We start from the raw sequence: 19,299 nt of genomic DNA on the forward strand, positions 1-19,299 counted from the left end.
TCCTTAAGTCCACAAGGAACTTGGGTTCTTCAAGGTCTTGAGGTTCTTGAGGTTTTCTTTCACTTGCAAACCATGTTTGAGAAGGATCTTCTCTTCACCCGAGTTCTACTCCTTTCTGTGGACGCACCCCTTGGCGGCCTTGCACTCACACCAAGGTTGCTTTTTCCCACCTCACATCGATTGGCCGGCCGCTAAGTGCACGGTCCGCTCTCAATGAGTGAAAAGAGACACAAGGGGAGGCTAGACAAGCCCTTCTTTCCTGGGATTCCTATCACTCTTCAAAAACACAATTAGGAATCGACACGCCCAAGCGAACTTGGGTTCGTGCGACCGCAACAAGCAAAAAAACCTTGAGTGATACAGAACACTGCCAAAGCTTTGATACCAATGTAAGGTGCAGCAGAATGAATGTAGTATTTTCTCAAGATGAGTGATCCATATTTGCTCCACGTTCCTTTCAGTTCTTATGGAAGGAAGAGCCTTCCGTTCTTTATGGAGAGTGCTATGATCACGAACACAAGTGAGTGGATACTGTGCGTGCAAGTGTATGAGACTGAGAGATAGAGAGGAGAGATACGACACCAGAGATGTAAAACCCTCCTCCAAAGGCCCCACTCTCGTCAGCGAGAGTAGTCTACTATTGATTGCACAAAGTGGTACAATGATGATGCATGGAACTGATGCAACTGGGGGCTATGTCAATGACGACGACGGGGATGGCGACAATGACCTAAGGGCTGAAATCTGCAAGCTTTTAGCGGCTGTCCAAAAAAGCTATCTGCTGAAATTTCGGGACTGCTTGGGGCTGCTGGAAACGCAGATTTGGCTGCTGTTTTTGAGAACTGAAAACGCTGATTGGTCTGCTGTTTTCGGGCTGAAAAACGCTGAGTATCTGCAAGAGTGTTAGGGCTGAAAAACGCTGTTTTACCTGCTGCAAAAACGCTGTTTTAATTGCTGTCACTAGGGCTGAAAACCCTGGGGGTTTGGTGCTGCTGTCAAGGCTGAAAACGCTAAGGGGAACTGGGGAAGAAGCTAGGCATCTCTTATGAAAACGCCAGGCAATTGGAGGAGCTAGCGATATGCAAAAACGCTAGGGCTGGAGGTTGGTGGAACGCCAAGGCGATGGGTGCTTGAGGGGTTCTTGCTGAGAGAGGGGAGTACCTGTTGGCCAAAGGACTCTTGTGCTCCTTGCTCATCTACCAAAGAGTGCTAGCTTTGGTTTGCTTATATATTTTCTTACCCAAATTGCCCTACCTACTTTTGTTGGAAAGTCACTTAAATTAATAAGTGAAAAATGTCAAAAATAGGGAAAATAGGCTAAATGCACTGGAAAAATCCCCTAACTGATTCTAATGGATTCTGATGGAAATATTGATGATCATGTTGTGTGCAACCAGAGGATATGCATCTATACCAAGTGACTGGACATGCACGGTCTACGAATAGACTCACAAAAGTGCTAGATCACTTGTTAGGTGCAGCGGAATGAATGTTGTATTTTCTCAAGATTAGTGATCTTTATTGCTCAAGGTTCCTTTTAGTTCTTAGGGAAGGAGAGAGCCTTCCGTCATGTAGAGTGCTATGATCACGAACAAAGTGAGTGGATATTGTGCGTGCAAGTGAATGAGACTGAGAGAAGGAGAGAGAAGAGATACGACACCCGAGAGGTTGTAAAACCCTCCTCCGAACGCCCCACTCTCGTCGGAGAGAGTGGTCTACTTTGATTGCACAAAGGCGTACAATGCGTATGCAATGGACTGATGCAATGGGACTATGCCGATGACAACAACGGTGATGACGACGACGACTTGGTGGCTGAAATCTGAGATCTTCTAATCGCTGAATTTCGGGACTGTTTCGGTGGCTGAAAATGACTGTTTTGGCTGCGTTTTTATGGCTGAAAATGGGGAAACATCTGCAACCAACTTAGGGGGGATCTGCTCCTGTGTCATGGCTGAAACTGTGTGTATTCTGACTGCTGAATTTCTGATCCCAAAAACGCTGAGATGGCTGGTGCAATGCTAGCATTTTTGGCTGAATTCTCTTCTGCTCTGCTGGGGTTGGAAACGCTAATGACTTGCAAGGAAAACCCTGATCTGCTAAGGTTTCTGCAATCCCAAAACGCTGGAATGGCCAGCATGCCCTAGCGTTAGTAGTTGCAACAAAAACGCTGAAGTTGTTGAGCCAGAACCGCTACAGGGCTGAGGTAGCTAAGGGAGAAAACGCCAGACAACGGGGTTTGATGGCGATGGCTTGATCTGGGAAAAACGCCAAGGATGGGGTGAGAGGTATGGCGAGGCTACGTGCTGAGGGGGGGTACTGCTAAGAAGTTGCCTGTCGAGCGGGAAGCTCCTGCTGCCTCTTCTGCCAGAAAGTACTAACTTGGGTTTGCTTATATATTAACTTAGCAAAATTGCCCTACCTACTTTTGTTGGAAAGTCACTCAAAAATAATAAGTAAAAATAACCAAAAATAGGGAAAATAGGCTAAATGCACTGGAAAATTCCCCTGACTGAACTTGATGGATTCTGAAGGGAATATTGATGATCATGCTATGTGCAACCGGAGGATATATATCTATGCTAAGTGACTAGGCATGCACGGTCTACGAATAGACTCACAAAAGTGCCAGATCACTGCTAATCTAGACTTGACCGAACTGATTGAAACCCTGCTATTGTGTAGCTTGTCCACGGACACATAGGGTTGGGATATGTCACGTGACATCACTTCTAATCTAGACTTGACTGTACTTGACGGAAACCCTGTTATGGTGTAGCTTGTCCACGGACACATAGGGTTGGATGTGTCACGTGACACTCACGCTCCATAAATTCCTGACTTGCTTGGCGCTCACGCTCCAAGGCAACGCGTTGCGCTTCTCAGTGTAACATCATGTCTATCATCGACTTGACCAAAGCCTCCATAGGATTTGGTGCAATCCTTGGTGTAGATGGAAAGGGGGAGGCTCAGAAAAACCTCCTGGTGGGGAAAATTCTTCTTCACCACTGCCATGCTCATCACCTCCATGTGAAGTATCCATTCCGCTTCGGGTAATGGCCATACATTGAAGTCTTGGGTTCTTAAGTTCACAAGGAACTTGGGTTCTTGTGGGTTTTTGGTTCTTCGGTCCTCAAGTCTTGAGGTTCTTGAGGTTCTTGAGGGTCTTCTTTCCATTGCAATTTGTGTTAGAGAAGGATCTTCTCTTACCCGAGCTCTACTCATTTCCGCGGGCGCACCCCTTGGCAGCCTTGCGCTCACACCAAGGTTACTTTTTCCCACCTCACGTCGATTGGCCCACAGCTAAGTGCACGGTCTGCTCTCAATGAATGAAAAGAGGGACAAGGGGAGGCTAGACAAGCCCTTCTATGCATCTATGCTAAGTGACTGGGCATGCACGGTCTACGAATAGACTCACAAAAGTGTCAGATCACTGCTAATCTAGACTTGACCGAACTGACTGAAACCCTGTTATGGTGTAGCTTGTCCACGGACACATAGGGTTGGGATGTGTCACGTGACATCACTTCTAATCTAGACTTGACTGTACTTGACGGAAACCCTGTTAATGGTGTAGCTTGTCCACAGACACATAGGGTTGGATGTGTCACGTGACACTCACGCTCCATAAATTCCTGACTTGCTTGGCGCTCACGCTCCAAGGCAACGCGTTGCGCTTCTCGGTGTAACATCATGTCTATCATCGACTTGACCAAAGCCTCCATAGGATTTGGTGCAATCCTTGGCATAGATGGAAAGGGGGAGGCTCAGAAAAACCTCCTGGTGGGAAAAATTCTTCTTCACCACTGCCATGCTCATCACCTCCATGTGAAGTATCCATTCCGCTTCGGGTAATGGCCATACATTGAAGTCTTGGGTTCTTAAGTTCACAAGGAACTTGGGTTCTTGTGGGTTTTTGGTTCTTCGGTCCTCGAGTCTTGAGGTTCTTGAGGTTCTGGAGTCTTGAGGTTCTTGAGGGTCTTCTTTCGATTGCAATTTGTGTTAGAGAAGGATCTTCTCTTACCCGAGCTCTACTCTTTTCCGCGGGCGCACCCCTTGGCGGCCTTGCGCTCACACCAAGGTTACTTTTTCCCACCTCACGTCGATTGGCCCACAGCTAAGTGCACGGTCTGCTCTCAATGAATGAAAAGAGGGACAAGGGGAGGCTAGACAAGCCCTTCTTTCTTGGGTTTCTTGTCACTCTTCAAAAACACGATTAGGAATCGAAACACCCAAGAGTACAGAACACTGTCAAAGCTCTGATACCAATGTAAGGTGCAACAGAAGTGAATGTTGAACTTTGCGCAAGATGAGTGCTCCGAACTGTGCTCAAGGTTCCTTTGACTTACGGAAGGAAGAACCTTCCGTTCCTTTAATGAGAGAGTGCAAGTGATCACAAACAAGTGGATAAACACTGTGAATGAAGGTATTGAGACTGAGAGATAGAGAGCGAAGGCCCCACTCTCTATGGCGGGAGTGGTCTACTATTGATTGCACAAATCTCTACAATGCAATGGACTTGCAGACGATGTCGACGATGATGAGGACGACGACAAGACGGGCTGAAATTTGAAAACGCTAATGGCTGAAATCTGCAAATCTTTATCTGCTGAATTCTGACTCTCTGTCGGTGACGACGGCGATGATGACGATGTGACGACGACGCGCTGAAAACGCAGATGCTGACATCTACGTTTTCCGGGCTGAAACTGCAAACTTTGGTGGATCTGACCGTGCGGCGAGGATTTGCCTGCAGGAAGGTGAGATCTGCGAGGCTTGGGGGTTCTGTTGCGGAGTCACAATGCTGAAAACTGAAAACGCTGACTCAATGGGCTGATATGACGCCGTGGATCTGTAAAACGCCGAGGCTGATCTGCAAAATCAAGGCTGAACTGATGCTTGATGCAAAAATGCTAGGATAATTGTTGAAGTCTGCTATACTGCCGGGGCTGATCTGCAATGCAAAAGCGCGAGGGCTGTAGTGATGGTTGAAAACGTTGGGCTTTTTTGATGAAAAACGCCAAGCTTGCAGGGATTCTTGCTTGAGAAGTTTGCTTGAGATGCGTGTTGCAAGTAGTTGCCTATGCACTCCTTTCTTCTTCTGCCAGAATACACTAGCGCTAGGTTTCTTATATACAGGCTTGGCTGAATTGCCCTACCCAGTTTCCCAACAAAAGTCACTTAAAAATAATAAGTGAAAAATGGTAAAAATAGAGCAAATAGGTTTTCTGCACTGTAAAATGCTCCTGATGGAATCTGATGGTAATGTTGATGATCATGTTGTGTGCAACCAAAGGATATGCATCTACTCTAAGTATCTAGGCATGCACGGTCTGCGAACAGACTCACAAAGGTGCCAGAACACTTCCTAGGCTAGACTGACGGAACTGGACTAAACCCTTGTCATGAAGTAGCTTGTCCACGTACACATAGGGTTAGATGTGCACGAGACACTGTCACTCTTCAAAAACACGATTAGGAATCGACACACCCAAGTGGACTTGGGTTACGTCCGACCGCAACAAGCAAAAAAAACATTCTTGTGGTTCTTTCCTTGAGTGATACAAAACACTACCAAAGCTCTGATACCAATGTAAGGTGCAACGGATATGAATGTTGAACTTTGCTCAAGATGAGTGCTCCGAACTGTGCTCAAGGGTTCCTTTTACTTACGGAAGGGAGAGCCTTCCGTTCCTTTAATGAAAGAGTGCAATATGATCACAAACAAAGTGGACAAACACTGTCAATGAAGGTACTGAGACTGAGAGATAGAGAGAGAAGAATACGACACCAGAATGTTGTCAAACCCTCCTCCGAAGGCCCCACTCTCTATGGCGAGAGTGGTCTACTATTGATTGCACAAATCTCTACAATGCAATGGACTTGCCGACGATGTCGACGACGATGAGGATGACGACGAGACTGGTTGAAATCTGAAAACGCCAAGGGGCTGAAATCTGCAAATCTTGTATCTGCTGAATTCTGACTCTATGTCGGTGACGACGGCAATGCGACGACGACGTGCTGAAAACGCAGATGCTGAAATCTGTGAATGGCGGGCTGAATCTGCAAACTTTGGCTGATCCAACCGTACGGCAAGGATCTGCTGCAAGAAGGTGAGATTTACGAGGTTTGTGGGCTTTTCTGCGGTGTCTATATGCTAAAAACTGAAAACGCTACAGCTAATGATGTATCTGTCGCCAAGAATCTGCAAAACGCTAGGTGATCTGCATGTTGCAAAAACGCTAGGCTGATATGTTGTCTGCTGCAAAAATGCTAGGGAATCTGCTACAAACTGCTAACATCGGGCTGATCTGTAAGTGGCAAAACACTGGGGCTGATCTGCACTTGGTAAAAACGCCATGCTGATTCTGATGACCCGAAGCGGAATGGATACTTCGCATACAGGTGATGAGCATGAGAGAGGCGACGAAGAGTTCTCCCCACCAAGAGATTTTTCCGACCCTCCCCCTTCGTCATCTACGCCACGAGTTATACCAATTTCTATGGAGGCGATGGTCAAGTCGATGTTGGACATGATGGCACAACAACAAGAAATGAATCGAGTTGCGTTGGCACAAGTAGCAAGCAAAGCAGAACAACAAGAAGCTAAGGACCGCAAGCGCGACGAAAGAAACGAAAGAACTGCCGAACAACAAGAAGCAAATCGCATTGCTTTAGAACGCGAACGCGAGGAACGAAAAGAAAGAAAAGAACAAAGAAAGGAGGAAGCGGCAGCACAAAGCGCGGCCTTGGAGGCCGAGCGTGCCGCTCAAAGAGTGGCCTTGGAGATCGAGCGAGAGGCTCAAAGAGAGCTACGCACTCAAGAATTGATTCGACAAGTACTTGCCTCGAAGTCTGAACCAGCCAAAGATCGTGGGAGTTTCTCAAGTGGCGCAAGCCACGATGCGGATTCCAACCATCCAGTCACAGAGAAGTTGACTTTCAATAAGTATGATGATAAGATAGATGCCACAGTGATTCATTCTTGGTTGCATCAATTTAATGCTTATTTTGCGACAACTAAGAAGACAGGAAATAGCAAAGTTTTGACCGCAGCCATGTACCTTGCCGGTGATGCCATTAATTGGTACCACGCATGGCAAGAGGCACAGTTAGCCGCACACCTAGAGGAAGCCGACGAACTCACATCCCTTTCCTTGAATTGGGCTTATTTCCAAGACAAGCTCAAGGCGCGGTTTATGCCACCTCAATACCTCGCACCATTGAAGGACGATTGGCGCGCTCTTAAGCAAAATGGTATGCCGGTTATGTCTTTTTCTAATCGTGTTTTGCAGCTAGGTACCCAATTACGCAAGTCGGATGATGAACGCAAAGAGGCATTCCTTTTTGGGTTAGAAGACTATATCAAGTTTGATGTAGAAGTCTTCGACCCAATCGATCTCAACAAAGCGGTAGCGATTGCTCTCGCACACGAGATGAAGCACAAGAAGGGAAAACCTAAGGAGAACAAAACTTCCACAAGTACCTCTCAGACTTCTCAGAACCCTCAGAACGGTAAGAATGGTAACTCTTCTAACCAATCTTCCAATAGTCTCTTAGAAAAGAATTCTTCCAATGAATCTAAGGGTAAGGCTAACACAATTGCTAAACCTAACCTTACTCCACATGAAAAGGTAGCACAAGGAATTGTAGGAGGATACATCACGTCGGAAGAGCAAAGCACTTATTTTAAGGAAGGTCGTTGTTTTCATTAAGGGTCACATAAAAAGAACATGTCCTAAGCTTGAATCGAATGAATCTAAAGAATCCACAGAACCCACTTCCTCTGTCAATGCAATTAATGATAACACGAGTGTGCCCCAAGTGTCACGTGACACATCCCAACCCTATGTGTCCGTGGACAAGCTACACCACAGCAAGGTTCAATCAGTTCAATCAAGTCTAGATTAGCAGTGATCTGGCACTTTTGTGAGTCTATTCGTAGACCGTGCATGCCCAGTCACTTAGCATAGATGCATATCCTCCGGTTGCACACAGCATGACCATCGGAATTCCCATCAGAATCCATTAGCATCAGTTAGGGAAATTTTCCAGTGCATTTAGCCTATTTTCCTATTTATTGGGATTTTCACTTATTATTTTTAAGTGACTTTCTTACAAAAGTAGGTAGGGCAATTTTGCTAAGTTAATATATAAGCAAACCCAAGTTAGCACTAAATGGCAGAAGAGGCAGCAGGAGCACCTTGCTCAACAGGCAACTTCTCAGCAAGACCAACCCCGCGACTACTCTTGCGTTTTCTCCACAGAAGACCTAGCGTTTTTGCATCAGATCAGCCTTGGCGATTTGTGCACAGCAGATCAGCCCCGGCGTCATCACGACACAACAGATCAGCCTAGCGTTTTTGCATTTGCAGAAGCCCGACAGAAGGACCAATTTCAACCCTGGCGTTTTTGGATTTCAGCAGCAAATTAAGACCGGCATCATTCACCTAAAGTGTAGCAGATTCAGCCCGTAAAGACCATCAGTTTTCAGCCCTAAGAAACCTCATTTTTCAGCCAAGAAAACGCAGCCAAAACAGTCATTTTCAGCCACCGAAACAGTCCCGAAATTCAGCGATTAGAAGATCTCAGATTTGAGCCATCGTCGTCGTCATCGGCATAGACCAAGTTGCATAGTCCATTGCATACGCATTGTACACCTTTGTGCAATCAAAGAATAGACCGCTCTCGCCGACGAGAGTGGGGCCTTCGGAGGAGGGTTTTACAACCTCTCGGGTGTCGTATCTCTTCTCTCTCCTTCTCTCAGTCTCATTCACTTGCACGCACAATATCCACACTTTGTTCGTGACCACAGCACTCTACAGACGGAAAGCTCTCTCTTTCCCTAAGAACTAAAAGGAACCTTGAGCAATAAAGATCACTAATCTTGAGAAAATACAACATTCATTCCGCTGCACCTAACACCAAGTTTCTCATGACCCTCCCATTGATGATTCTCTCATTAGATGTTATGGTCATATGACGAGGCAACGTTTTGTCATATTGTTTGACCCAGGTAGTATGCATGATGTGATCAGTCCCTCTCTTGTTGAGAGAGCCCGCCTAGAAGTTAGTCAGAGATCTCCTATCGAGGTCTCTGGCTTTGTTCCCGGTATGGACGCTCTCATCACGGAGGAGTGCCTTAATGTGTTGTTTGCAATTCAACAAGCTGCCTTCACTAGAAGATTTGTTGTCTCTCCTCTCTCAGGATGTGATATGATTTTGGGCATTTGATGGTTTCGTGATGCTAACCCTCTCGTTGATTGGTAGGCTAACACTTTCACTCTCAATGCCAAAAGTGGTTCTCCCATTGTCATTCATGGAGAGGACATTGTTCATTCTCCATCTCTCATTGCTAATATGCAGGACAAGATTGCACGGATTCATGAGAAGGAGACTCTCTCAGTCTCTTTTTCTCCAAAGCATGACACACAGGATTTGCATGATTGTGAGCAGCATGATGATTTGATTGACAATGATCAGCATGATGATTTGGATGATAAAGACAAGCATGATGATTTGCATGATCAAGATGTGATTTCTCACAAGCATGATGATTTGCATCAAGATGACGTGATTGTTCGCAGGGATGATGTGTTAGTGGGTGCTTTTTCTAGCGAAGCTAACCTCGTTGTAGATTCGATCAATCACGAAGAACCGATCTTGGCTTTCGAGTCGAGGTCCAAAGAACCCCCACAAGACGATTCGATCATTCAGGAAGAACCGATCTTGGCTCTCGAGCCTAGGTCCAAAGAACCCTCAAAAAAAGTATTATGTATTCGCATGATTAGTACGCACGCATTGTTCGAGTGTTTCATTCGTGATCGTTTCCTGTAGTTTAGTCAGCGTCGTTATGTGATCCCTTTTCCTAGGCATGACATATTGTATGTTGAACACGTTTCTCTCATGGATGAGCACGAATGTATGCGGATTTTTCATGAAAGGCTGAAAAGTATGTATGTAAGGAAGTCACATTCCGTGTCTCTTCCTTGGCATGACACAATACTCGAAAGAGTACATGAAAACATGGGCACCAAACATGAGCATTTCCGTTGTGAATTGCCACAATTGATTGCTTTAGATCATAAGAGAAAGATTCGTTCTCATTGTTTGCGTGTGTGTGGTGAACAGTTTGGCACTCCGTCTCTTTGTTCATCTCCATTGCATGCACAGCCTTTAAGGAAGTCAAGATTTTTTCCACTCACTTTACATGGAATAGGTATGTTCATGGTTTTGTGTTGGAAATGGTTTCAGGAATTTTCAGCCATGGAGATTCTTGAAGATGGAAGAAGCAAGACTCTAGACGAAGTTGAAGCATCGAAGGAGCCACAGAAGACTTTGTGCCGCTTTCGGCGCGGCCCAAAGAAGCAAGCGTTGCAGACCTTTATGAAATTCAAGTACCGCACGACCCACACATCAGAGTGGGCCGGCGAAGAGTCCCTTCCAAGATTCCGGATGTTATTGGCGATCTCCCTCGACGCCATACAGTTCGCTATCAGTACCTCACTTTGAAAAGGAGGGGATGTCACATGACACATCCAACCCTATATGTCCGTGGACAAGCTACAGCATAACAGGGTTCAGTCAGACCAGTCAATCTAGATTTAGCAGTGATCTGGCACTTTTGTGAGACTATTCGTAGACCGTGCATGCCCAGTCACTTAGCATAGATACATATCCTCTGGTTGCACACAGCATGATCATCAGTATTTCCATCAGAATCCATTAGAATCAATTAGGGAATTTTCCAGTGCATTTAGCCTATTTTCCCTATTTTTGACATTTTTCACTTATTAATTTAAGTGACTTTCCAAGAAAAGTAGGTAGGGCAATTTGGGTAAGAAAATATATAAGCAAAACAAAGTTAGCACTACATGGCAGATGAGCAAGGAGAACAGCAGGCCATTGGCGACAGGTTCCCCCCTCTCTCAGCAGACTCTCCAAGATCCCTTGGCGTTTCCACTCCTCAGCCCTAGCGTTTTGCATCATCACTAGCCAACCTTTGGCCTCGGCGTTTTTAGTAGACACCGCACAGTTCCACCCCTTTGCATCTAGCGTTTTCAGCCTTGACCAGCAGCACCTAAAACCTGCGTTTTCAGCCTTAACCCGCAGCAGGACAGCAGCGTTTTCAGCCCTAAAACACAGCAGTCATCAGCGTTTTTATCAGGTAATTTCTGCGTTTTTCAGCAACACAAGATCAGCCCCAAATTTCAGCAATTCAGTTGCAACAGAATTCAGCAGTTAGCGATTTTGGACAGCAGTTAGTATCATTCAGTTTTCAGCCCCTTTGTCGTCATCGCCATCCCGGTTATCATCGTTGACATAGACTAGATCTGCATCAGACCATGCATCATCATTGTACCCGTTTGTGCAATCAATCGTAGACCACTCTCGCCAACGAGAGTGGGGCCTTCGGAGGAGGGTTTTACGTCTCTGGTGTCGTATCTCTCTTCTCTCTATCTCTCAGTCTCATACACTTGCACGCACAGTGTCCACTCACTTTGTTCGTGATCATAGCACTCTCCATTAAGAACGGAAGGCTCTCCCTTCCATAAGAACTAAAAGGAACCTTGAGCAAATATGGATCACTCATCTTGAGAAAGAACAACATTCATTCCGCTGCACCTTACATGCAGATTTCAGCCCTTAGCGTTTTCAAATTTCAGCCCGTCTCATCGTAGTCCTCATAGTCGTCGACATCGTCAGCAAGTTCATTGCATTTAGACCATTGTACGAGATTTCTGCAATTAATAGCATAGACCTCTCTCGCCATCGAGAGAGGGGCCCTTGGAGGAGGGTTTGACAACTTTTCTGGTGTCGTATTCTTCTCTCTCTATCTCTCAGTCTCAGCACCTTCATTCACAATGTTTACCACTTTGTTGTGATCATTTGCACTCTCTCACTAAAGGAACGGAAGGCTCTCCCTTCCGTAAGTAAAAGGAACCCTTGAGCACAATTCGGAGCACTCATCTTGAGCAAAGTTCAACATTCACTTCCGCTACACCTTAGAGAGAGAGAGAGAGAGAGAGAGAGAGAGAGAGAGAGAGTCTCCTGAACCAATCAACCTTAGCAATGAATAGCTGGATATATGTATACAATTGAGGCAAGGGGTTGCTTATATAGCAACCTCAGTAAATTGCCCTACCCAAGACTTTGACAAATAAGTAAAATAAATACCTAAAAGCCAAACTAAATAATGGGATCACATTGGGTAGTTCACTTGAGATGCCAAAACTAACATATGCGTATCTGATGATATCTCTTCTTTAAATCAATGCGACTAAAGATGCTTGCACCCTGTAAATTATCTAGAATATCATCAATTCAAGGAATCGAAAAGCAATTCTTGATAGTGATCTTGTTTAAAGATCGATAGTCTATGCACATTCGAAACATGCGATCTTTCTTCTGCACCAGTAAAATTGGAGAGCGGTAAGGCAAAGTACTTGGTTGAACTATACTTTTTTCCAAACGCTCATTGACTTGCTTCAAAATTTCCTCTTGCTAAGCGAGACTCACCCTAAGAGGGGATTGGTTCGGGGGAGAGCTACTTGGTACGAGATCAATGCGATGATCTTCCAGGCGTTCTGGAGCTAGCTTATCGAGAAGAATATCCGTGAAACAATCCTTATACTTTTCAATAAATTGAAAACGTTTAATTTCCAAACTAGAGAGCGAACCCTCATTAGTTTTATTCTTTTCTCGTGCGAAAATCAAGTAAGCAAAAATCTGAAACGCACTCCTTTTTAATGGAGATATGGCTTACAACTAGGAATAGCCAATCCTCAGCATCAGAAAAAAATTTAATGCTTTTGCCCTCATGCTCAAAAGCGAGGGCCTTCTCTACATAATCTGGGACCGGTTGCATATGGTAATGCCATGGCATACCCAAGATGATATCACATCTCTCGATAGGTGCCATCAAAAATGATTCGTCATCCTTGTACTTGCCAATCCGAAGATTGAGCTGACCTTGTACGGGAGTTATATTGATAGTCAACCTCTCGAATGCCGATCAGGGAGTAACAGGAGTTCCACCCTGAGCCGGTGTGAGGCCAAGCGTTCTGCAGTTTCCAGGTCCCTTCTTCGATTGTTCCTTCTTCGAAGATGTTTGTTTCTGCCGTTGCTGCCGAACAAGGCAATCGGTCTTCATGTGTCCTTTCTCACCATAGTAGAAGCACCTTCCTTGTTCTTTGAAGGTTTGTACTTGGTTTGGCGTGAGATACTTGAGCCATTTGTTGGTACCCTCTGGCTTCTTAAGCCGATCAGGGTCCTCAAGGGAACACTTTTTACCTTGGTCACCATGGTAATCATAAACCGCTCTTTGCCTTGCACGGTAAGTGCTATGTTCCATCCGTCCAAGGGGTACCTGTGTGGAATGTAGATCCTCAACAATGATTACCGACACCAGTGGGGATACACCTTCATGCTATTCCGAAGCGGAGGTTGAAGGCCTGCTTCGAATTTCCGCATCTTTTCCTCGTCGGAAATCTTCATGAAAGACGTAACTTTCAAAAGAAAGGACCAATACTTGTCAACATAGAATGTGACTTTTTCATGTTCCTTCTGGTAGAGTCACAAGACGGGCACCACGTGCCCACGGAAAAGAACAGATTGAATAACTTTAAGCACTTCAATAACAACTGAACTGAAAGAGAGAGAGAGAGAGAGAGAGAGAGAGAGAGAGAGCATGACACGAGGCGAGGAGTGGCGAAGTTCCACCCCAAGAGAGCACTGGCCTCAAATGCTGGCGCCCCTTTCGGTATTTCTTTATTATTGCTGATTCGCAAAGTACAACAAACGAGGAGCACCTTCTGTGCAATCTGCGCGCTGAAGAGTGCCAGAGAGGGCCCCCAAGGCTCATATTTAAAGGCCCAAACTCTTGCATGGTTGAAACTTGCTTGGACAAACAATATTCCGGCAATGTTGATGGTAATCCAATGGTGTAGCGCTCCCATTGGTCCTGCAAGGGAATGAACTTAAAGGAGGACATCAGAAGGTAGACGTTGAGAAACCTTTGGTTATAGTCCTCCATGGTCTCTGTGGCAAGCATTTTCAAGTTGCCCCATTCTGACCTAATCTGAACTTCGAACATAGAAGTCATGTAACTACGTGCAAAAACTGTCTTGAAAGCTTGCTAGGTCCTTGGAGCATGAGTTGTGTCTCGATTGAGCTCCACCATTGCATAGCATTATCTTTAAGAAATCCCGCTCCTCGAGAAATCTTAGATTCTTTTGTATAGTTCCCCAAAGCATAGATGTTGTCGAATTGCTATAGGAACTGCAATGCTTTCTTTTGATCTTTCACCCCAGACTATCGTGCCGCCATCCTTGAAATCTTTGGGTTGGTTAGGCTCGTATCCTCCGTATGGATAGTAAGGGTATCCATATGAGCTCCAACCATTGTAGCCTCATGGCGGTGGTGGTGGGGGAGATGGGGCAACGGCGGTGGCAAAGGCGGTTGCACTAGATCACGATCAAATGGTTGCACCACATTTTTGAAGAGTCCCCCGATCGACACAGACGGCTGGGAAGGTTGCCAGTTGGAAGCCCTTGTACTTTTTGGTGTCGAAGGAGGAGGTACCACCTGTGGCATCAGAGGAGGTAACATGTAATTAAAAAATTGTTGAAAACTTTGCAGCATCAGAAGGTTCTGCTGAGGATCCCACGAACGAATGTAGTGAACCTCGTCGAGAAGAAACTGCAAATATTCTGCTCAATCCATGAACGCCATGTCTTGGGTTCTTTATGGCTTTATGCCTTGTAAGACAGAGCGATGAAGACGGGGTGGGAGTGGCTAATAAGTCCGGGTTCGAGAGCCGAAGATACTTCAAATAAAGTTCCAGTAGTATCTCGTTTGCTCTGTCTGCTCTTTTGTAGGATCGGTATACCTGTGCTCTGATATCACTGTCCCAAGGTTGGGCACCACAAGTCAAGTATCACTTAAAAAACTTCACAACTTTTAAATCACAGTTCAATTTAGTCGACACGGCCCGACGTAGTGCCAATAGAATAGAACAGACTTTGAGCACTTCAATAACAGCTGGAGAGAGAGAGAGAGAGAGAGAGAGAGAGACGACACGCGACATGGAGTGGCGGAATTCCACCCCAGAGAGTATTGGCCCCAAAACGTGGCACCCCTTTCGGTATTTCTTTATATTACTCGAACTCAATACAATGCCGGTACTCGCGCTCTGCACCTTTTCATTGAAGCCTGCCAAAGAATGAGCCCTTTGCAGTTATTTAAAGACCCTTGGCGTTGAAAAGCAGTCAAACTCAAAAGCAACTGGTCCCAAAAGCTCACGCTGAAAATTCAGCCAACATAAATCACAGAAATCCGTACAGGCTGCCACATCATCACTGTAAGCGTGAAACGCAAAAATCCGTACAATTTGCACGTCAATAGTCCAGCACAAAATCCAGGTTTTTCGTACAACCTGTCAGTGTGAATTTCGTGAATCTGTATATCTGCCAAGTCATCTCCTTCTACTGCTTCTCCTTCTTAGGGTTTAGGCCCCTCGACCTGTAGCTCCGTTCTTCAATGGCTTGACACGTCAACAGTTTGTGACAGCCACCCAGTCCCATTCCTTCCTAATGTCCCATTCCTTCCTAATGTCCTCGAAGTCGGGCGAAAGAAATTGTTCATAAAATTCAGATTTCAATTGAGCCCACATTTTGGCTTGTGTACCTTCTAGAATCTTGGCTAACCACCAATTGCTTGCCGTCTCCTTGAGATACATCCCAACATGACACAACTTGGATTTTTTGGTGAAGTTCCCGTTGACAAAAGCAACTTCAAACTGTCTAATAAAAGACAATGCCTTGGAGATGTCTCTCCGTCCTGTGTAATTGTCAAACTTCACATCCTTGTCACAAGATTTGAAAACCCGCATCTTGAGGTGACGCTTGCGGTTATCCTTCTTGAACTTGGGCTTCTCTTTAGTATTAAGCAAGGAAGTAGTAGAAGTTTTCTTCTTTGAAGAAGGTTTACATACTGTATGAGAAGTGGATGTAGTAGTATAATCAGGAGAGTACATAGGAGAAGAAATAGAGGCATCCTTGCTTTCATTCAACAGAGAGTTCTTTTTCCTAGTCCTTGCTCTTGGAAGGTCGTTTGTCTTGATGAAGAGATCCGTTGTGCGCTTTGGCACCTCTTCCGCGTTCTCCTCTTGCGGGTTGTTACCACCGGCCGGATTTTCCTGATGCCCATCGGCATTTGTTCTTTTCGGCTGCTTGATTCCTTCCAAAATCTTTTGGTCAACCGGTAACTTGATAAGCTGTTGCAATTCCGCGAGCTAAACTCGTACTTGCCAAAGTTCATCTTCAACAGTTCTTCCATGGCTCGTCATGGTTCTTCCCGTTCCTTCCCAGAATCCTCCTCCTTTACAGAGAAAGAGAGGAATACAAGCTCTGATACCACTGTCACAAACAAGAGCGTACATGAATAATCAACAAGCTTAAAAGAAATAAACTTTCGACCAAAAGAGACAAGGGAGAAGATCAACACAATATTGGGGACCAAAAGATGGGCTTGTCCCCCCCTTCAAAAGAATCTTTATTAAAGAAACTCCTTTTGCGAGCACAAGAACTGGAGTAACCCCTTCGTTCTAAATCTCAGACTCGATGTTGTAAGCAGAGTAAAATCGACAAGCTGGACTATCTACAGCTCGCATGGCACATGTAATAGAGCACAAAGTTGCTCGAACACCATTGTTAGTGCTCTCTTTGAATCGATCCAGCACACATGGCGCGACATTATAACAAACATCCACATAAACAACAGAAGTTATAGGCGTCTTGCTACTCCCAAGCCAAATAGCCTAGCTAGCACCCCCAAGCCTAGGAGCCTTCATCTTAGTGCTACACCTGAAGGACTTGAGTCCCATACCACCAGACCACACCCTAGCAAGATGTCAATGTTTGCATTACCTAACATCTTTAGCTAAAAGGTATCTGCAAAGTTAATGATTCTAGCTTACTTGCACATATCTATTCTATCAATGGAAAACTCTTAACGTCAAAGTCATTGCATCAAGGGCCTAAAACGAAGTGCAAAGTCTTGATTCCTCAACAACAACATGGATATAAGACAGAATAGTCAAACATAAGACAATAGAAAACATAGCTGTTAACCCATTGCCATTTGGCATCACCAAGGTATTTTGAACTCTTTGAGTCAATAAAGTAGAAAGCAAACAAAGTTACACTCCCAAAACCATATTGACACTATATTAATCCCTCAACTACCACGTGCTTAGAAAGATTTTAGTGGCCTCAGCATAATAATATTAAGTATCACACAAAGTTTGCATCAATTCTAGACCAAAATGAGGTGTAACAGGTCTTGTTTAGTGTTAATAAAGGCTATGTCATTCCCACTCATATTGCCAATGAATAAGTGGATAGATATAGCTAGTCACGGAATGTAGCAACTAATTTGAGCAAACAAGGGGACTTCCATTATACCTAGCGAAGCAAAAACAGTAAAAAACTACAATACGCAACTCCAATTACACAATTGTGATGAGTTACATGCTCACACTAGACTTTATAATTATAGAAACATTTTATTGGAAACTAGAATGCATGCTCACGTTCATTTCATACACAACGTGAAGGCGTTACATTAAAACGTCCACTTAGTGACAATTTTTCCTGCCAATTGAAACACTTACTCCGCACACTGCCCAAGCACAGAAACTGATGGGTCAGACTTCGTGTGTATCCTGGTAGCAAATGAATCGACAACTGCTTCTGGTGCAGGCGAAGAAACCAACGAAATGGATGTAGACCTTGACAGGGTAACTGACTGTCGATGAATTTCATCCAGCACCTAAGAATTACCATGAAGAAGTTTTGACAAGCTCTGAGGCTGTAATTAGATTAAACTTTGATCTGTTTACCTCAAACAAAGCTTCTGCAAGCATAACAATCCGTGAAATGCTCGCTCTCGTGCTAGACTCTTCGGTCATAACAAAGGCTTCGCAAGAGCAGTGTCCATTGGGATGCCGACCAAATGCACAATACCTTGGTTGACCAGAACTTTCTGCTATAGAATCACTAAACTGTTGGAGGGCCCATACCTGTGCATTCAAAAAAAAACAATTTCTACCTTCCCTTGAGCAAAAAAATTATCCATAGAACGAGAATGAATGTAGGATTTCCAAAACCTGTGGCCTGGCCATCCTTCTCTCCTCCGTGTTTGAGCTTCTCCTTGATAAGAAATCACTTTCATAAGAAAAACCACTGCTAAGGTCACTGCTGTTCCAGTCAAAAAGGCCCCAATCATCGTTCAAAGTCCTTGAACCATCAGCAGCCACATCTTGAACAAACGAGGGAGTGAACCTTCTTCTTCGAGAAGAAGCTCTGGTCAAAGCATCCCATAGCCTTCTTCCATTGTTTCGCCTGGCTTCTCTTCCCGACAATTCTCCCCTTGATATGCTGAAATCATCAAGTGCATGAGAGACTAGACCTGAAGACTCATTTTGAAGACCCCCAAGGTCAACCGAATCTTCTAAGCTGACAGTCACTTGTGATGAAGACGAGTTCATTGCCATGCTAGGACCATGTTGAAGAGAAACATATGGCCTTCCTGATTCTCCATAATTTACTGAATTTTCTAGTTCTGGCGTACAACAAGATGTATCCTCCGCTCTTGAAACCCTGGGCAGACTAGTACCAACATTATTTTCATGTCCTTCAGATGTTGTTTGATTGGAAGACAGGTCATCATGGCAGGTGAAAGTTGTTGGCAAAGATTCAGCAATAGAAGTGTTCGCCTCAACTGATCTTGAAATGCTGGTTGCAAACCTATCTGCTTTATGGTAAGGCATGTGACTCTGCCCAAGAGAGAGGCTTGCATCATCAACAATATTTGACCTATCAAACAAAGTAGGACGAGTGGACTCCACACTACCACACAAGCTCTGATACGAAGCGGCTGATACATTGTCACTGCTATTCTCGTCAGAACCCTCTCTGTTGTTGGCATCATCTTCACAGCTCTGCAATTGGCACGTGCCAGATTGTCCATCACATGTAGCAGATTTTTCCGAACTTATCTTGTAAGATAGGCGGTCCCCAGGCGTGATTGGGGTTTCTTGCAGAAAACTCTACACATGCATTCAACATTCGTAGGTACAACGATCAAAGTTAAAAGCAAGCCCTGGTTGTTCACAAAATGCAGCTTAGAACTCATGCATGCAAGCAAGGACACATAAAATAAGCTGTGCAGTCCGCATTTTTGTTGCTTGAAGCTGGTGATGACAAGATCATGAGCATCACCAGATTTGTGATA

The 19,299-nt window shown here is 44.9% G+C and overlaps 1 protein-coding gene across 1 annotated transcript in view; it reads right to left on the minus strand.

Moving 5' to 3' along the window:
- LOC147462353 (uncharacterized) overlaps window positions 1-19,299 on the minus strand; it is a 33,590-nt gene that overhangs the window by 13,681 nt on the left and 610 nt on the right. The window contains exons 2-4 of the mRNA XM_086483668.1: window positions 18,173-19,114; window positions 17,906-18,085; window positions 17,678-17,835 (exon numbers count right to left, since the gene is read on the minus strand). Of these exons, the coding sequence (XP_086339794.1) occupies window positions 17,678-17,835; window positions 17,906-18,085; window positions 18,173-19,114 (1,280 nt within the window). The remainder of the gene's footprint in view (window positions 1-17,677; window positions 17,836-17,905; window positions 18,086-18,172; window positions 19,115-19,299) is intronic.

This window comes from Adiantum capillus-veneris, chromosome 2 (assembly GCF_014529385.1).
Source record: "Adiantum capillus-veneris isolate H3 chromosome 2, ASM1452938v2, whole genome shotgun sequence".
NCBI lineage: Eukaryota > Viridiplantae > Streptophyta > Polypodiopsida > Polypodiales > Pteridaceae > Adiantum > Adiantum capillus-veneris.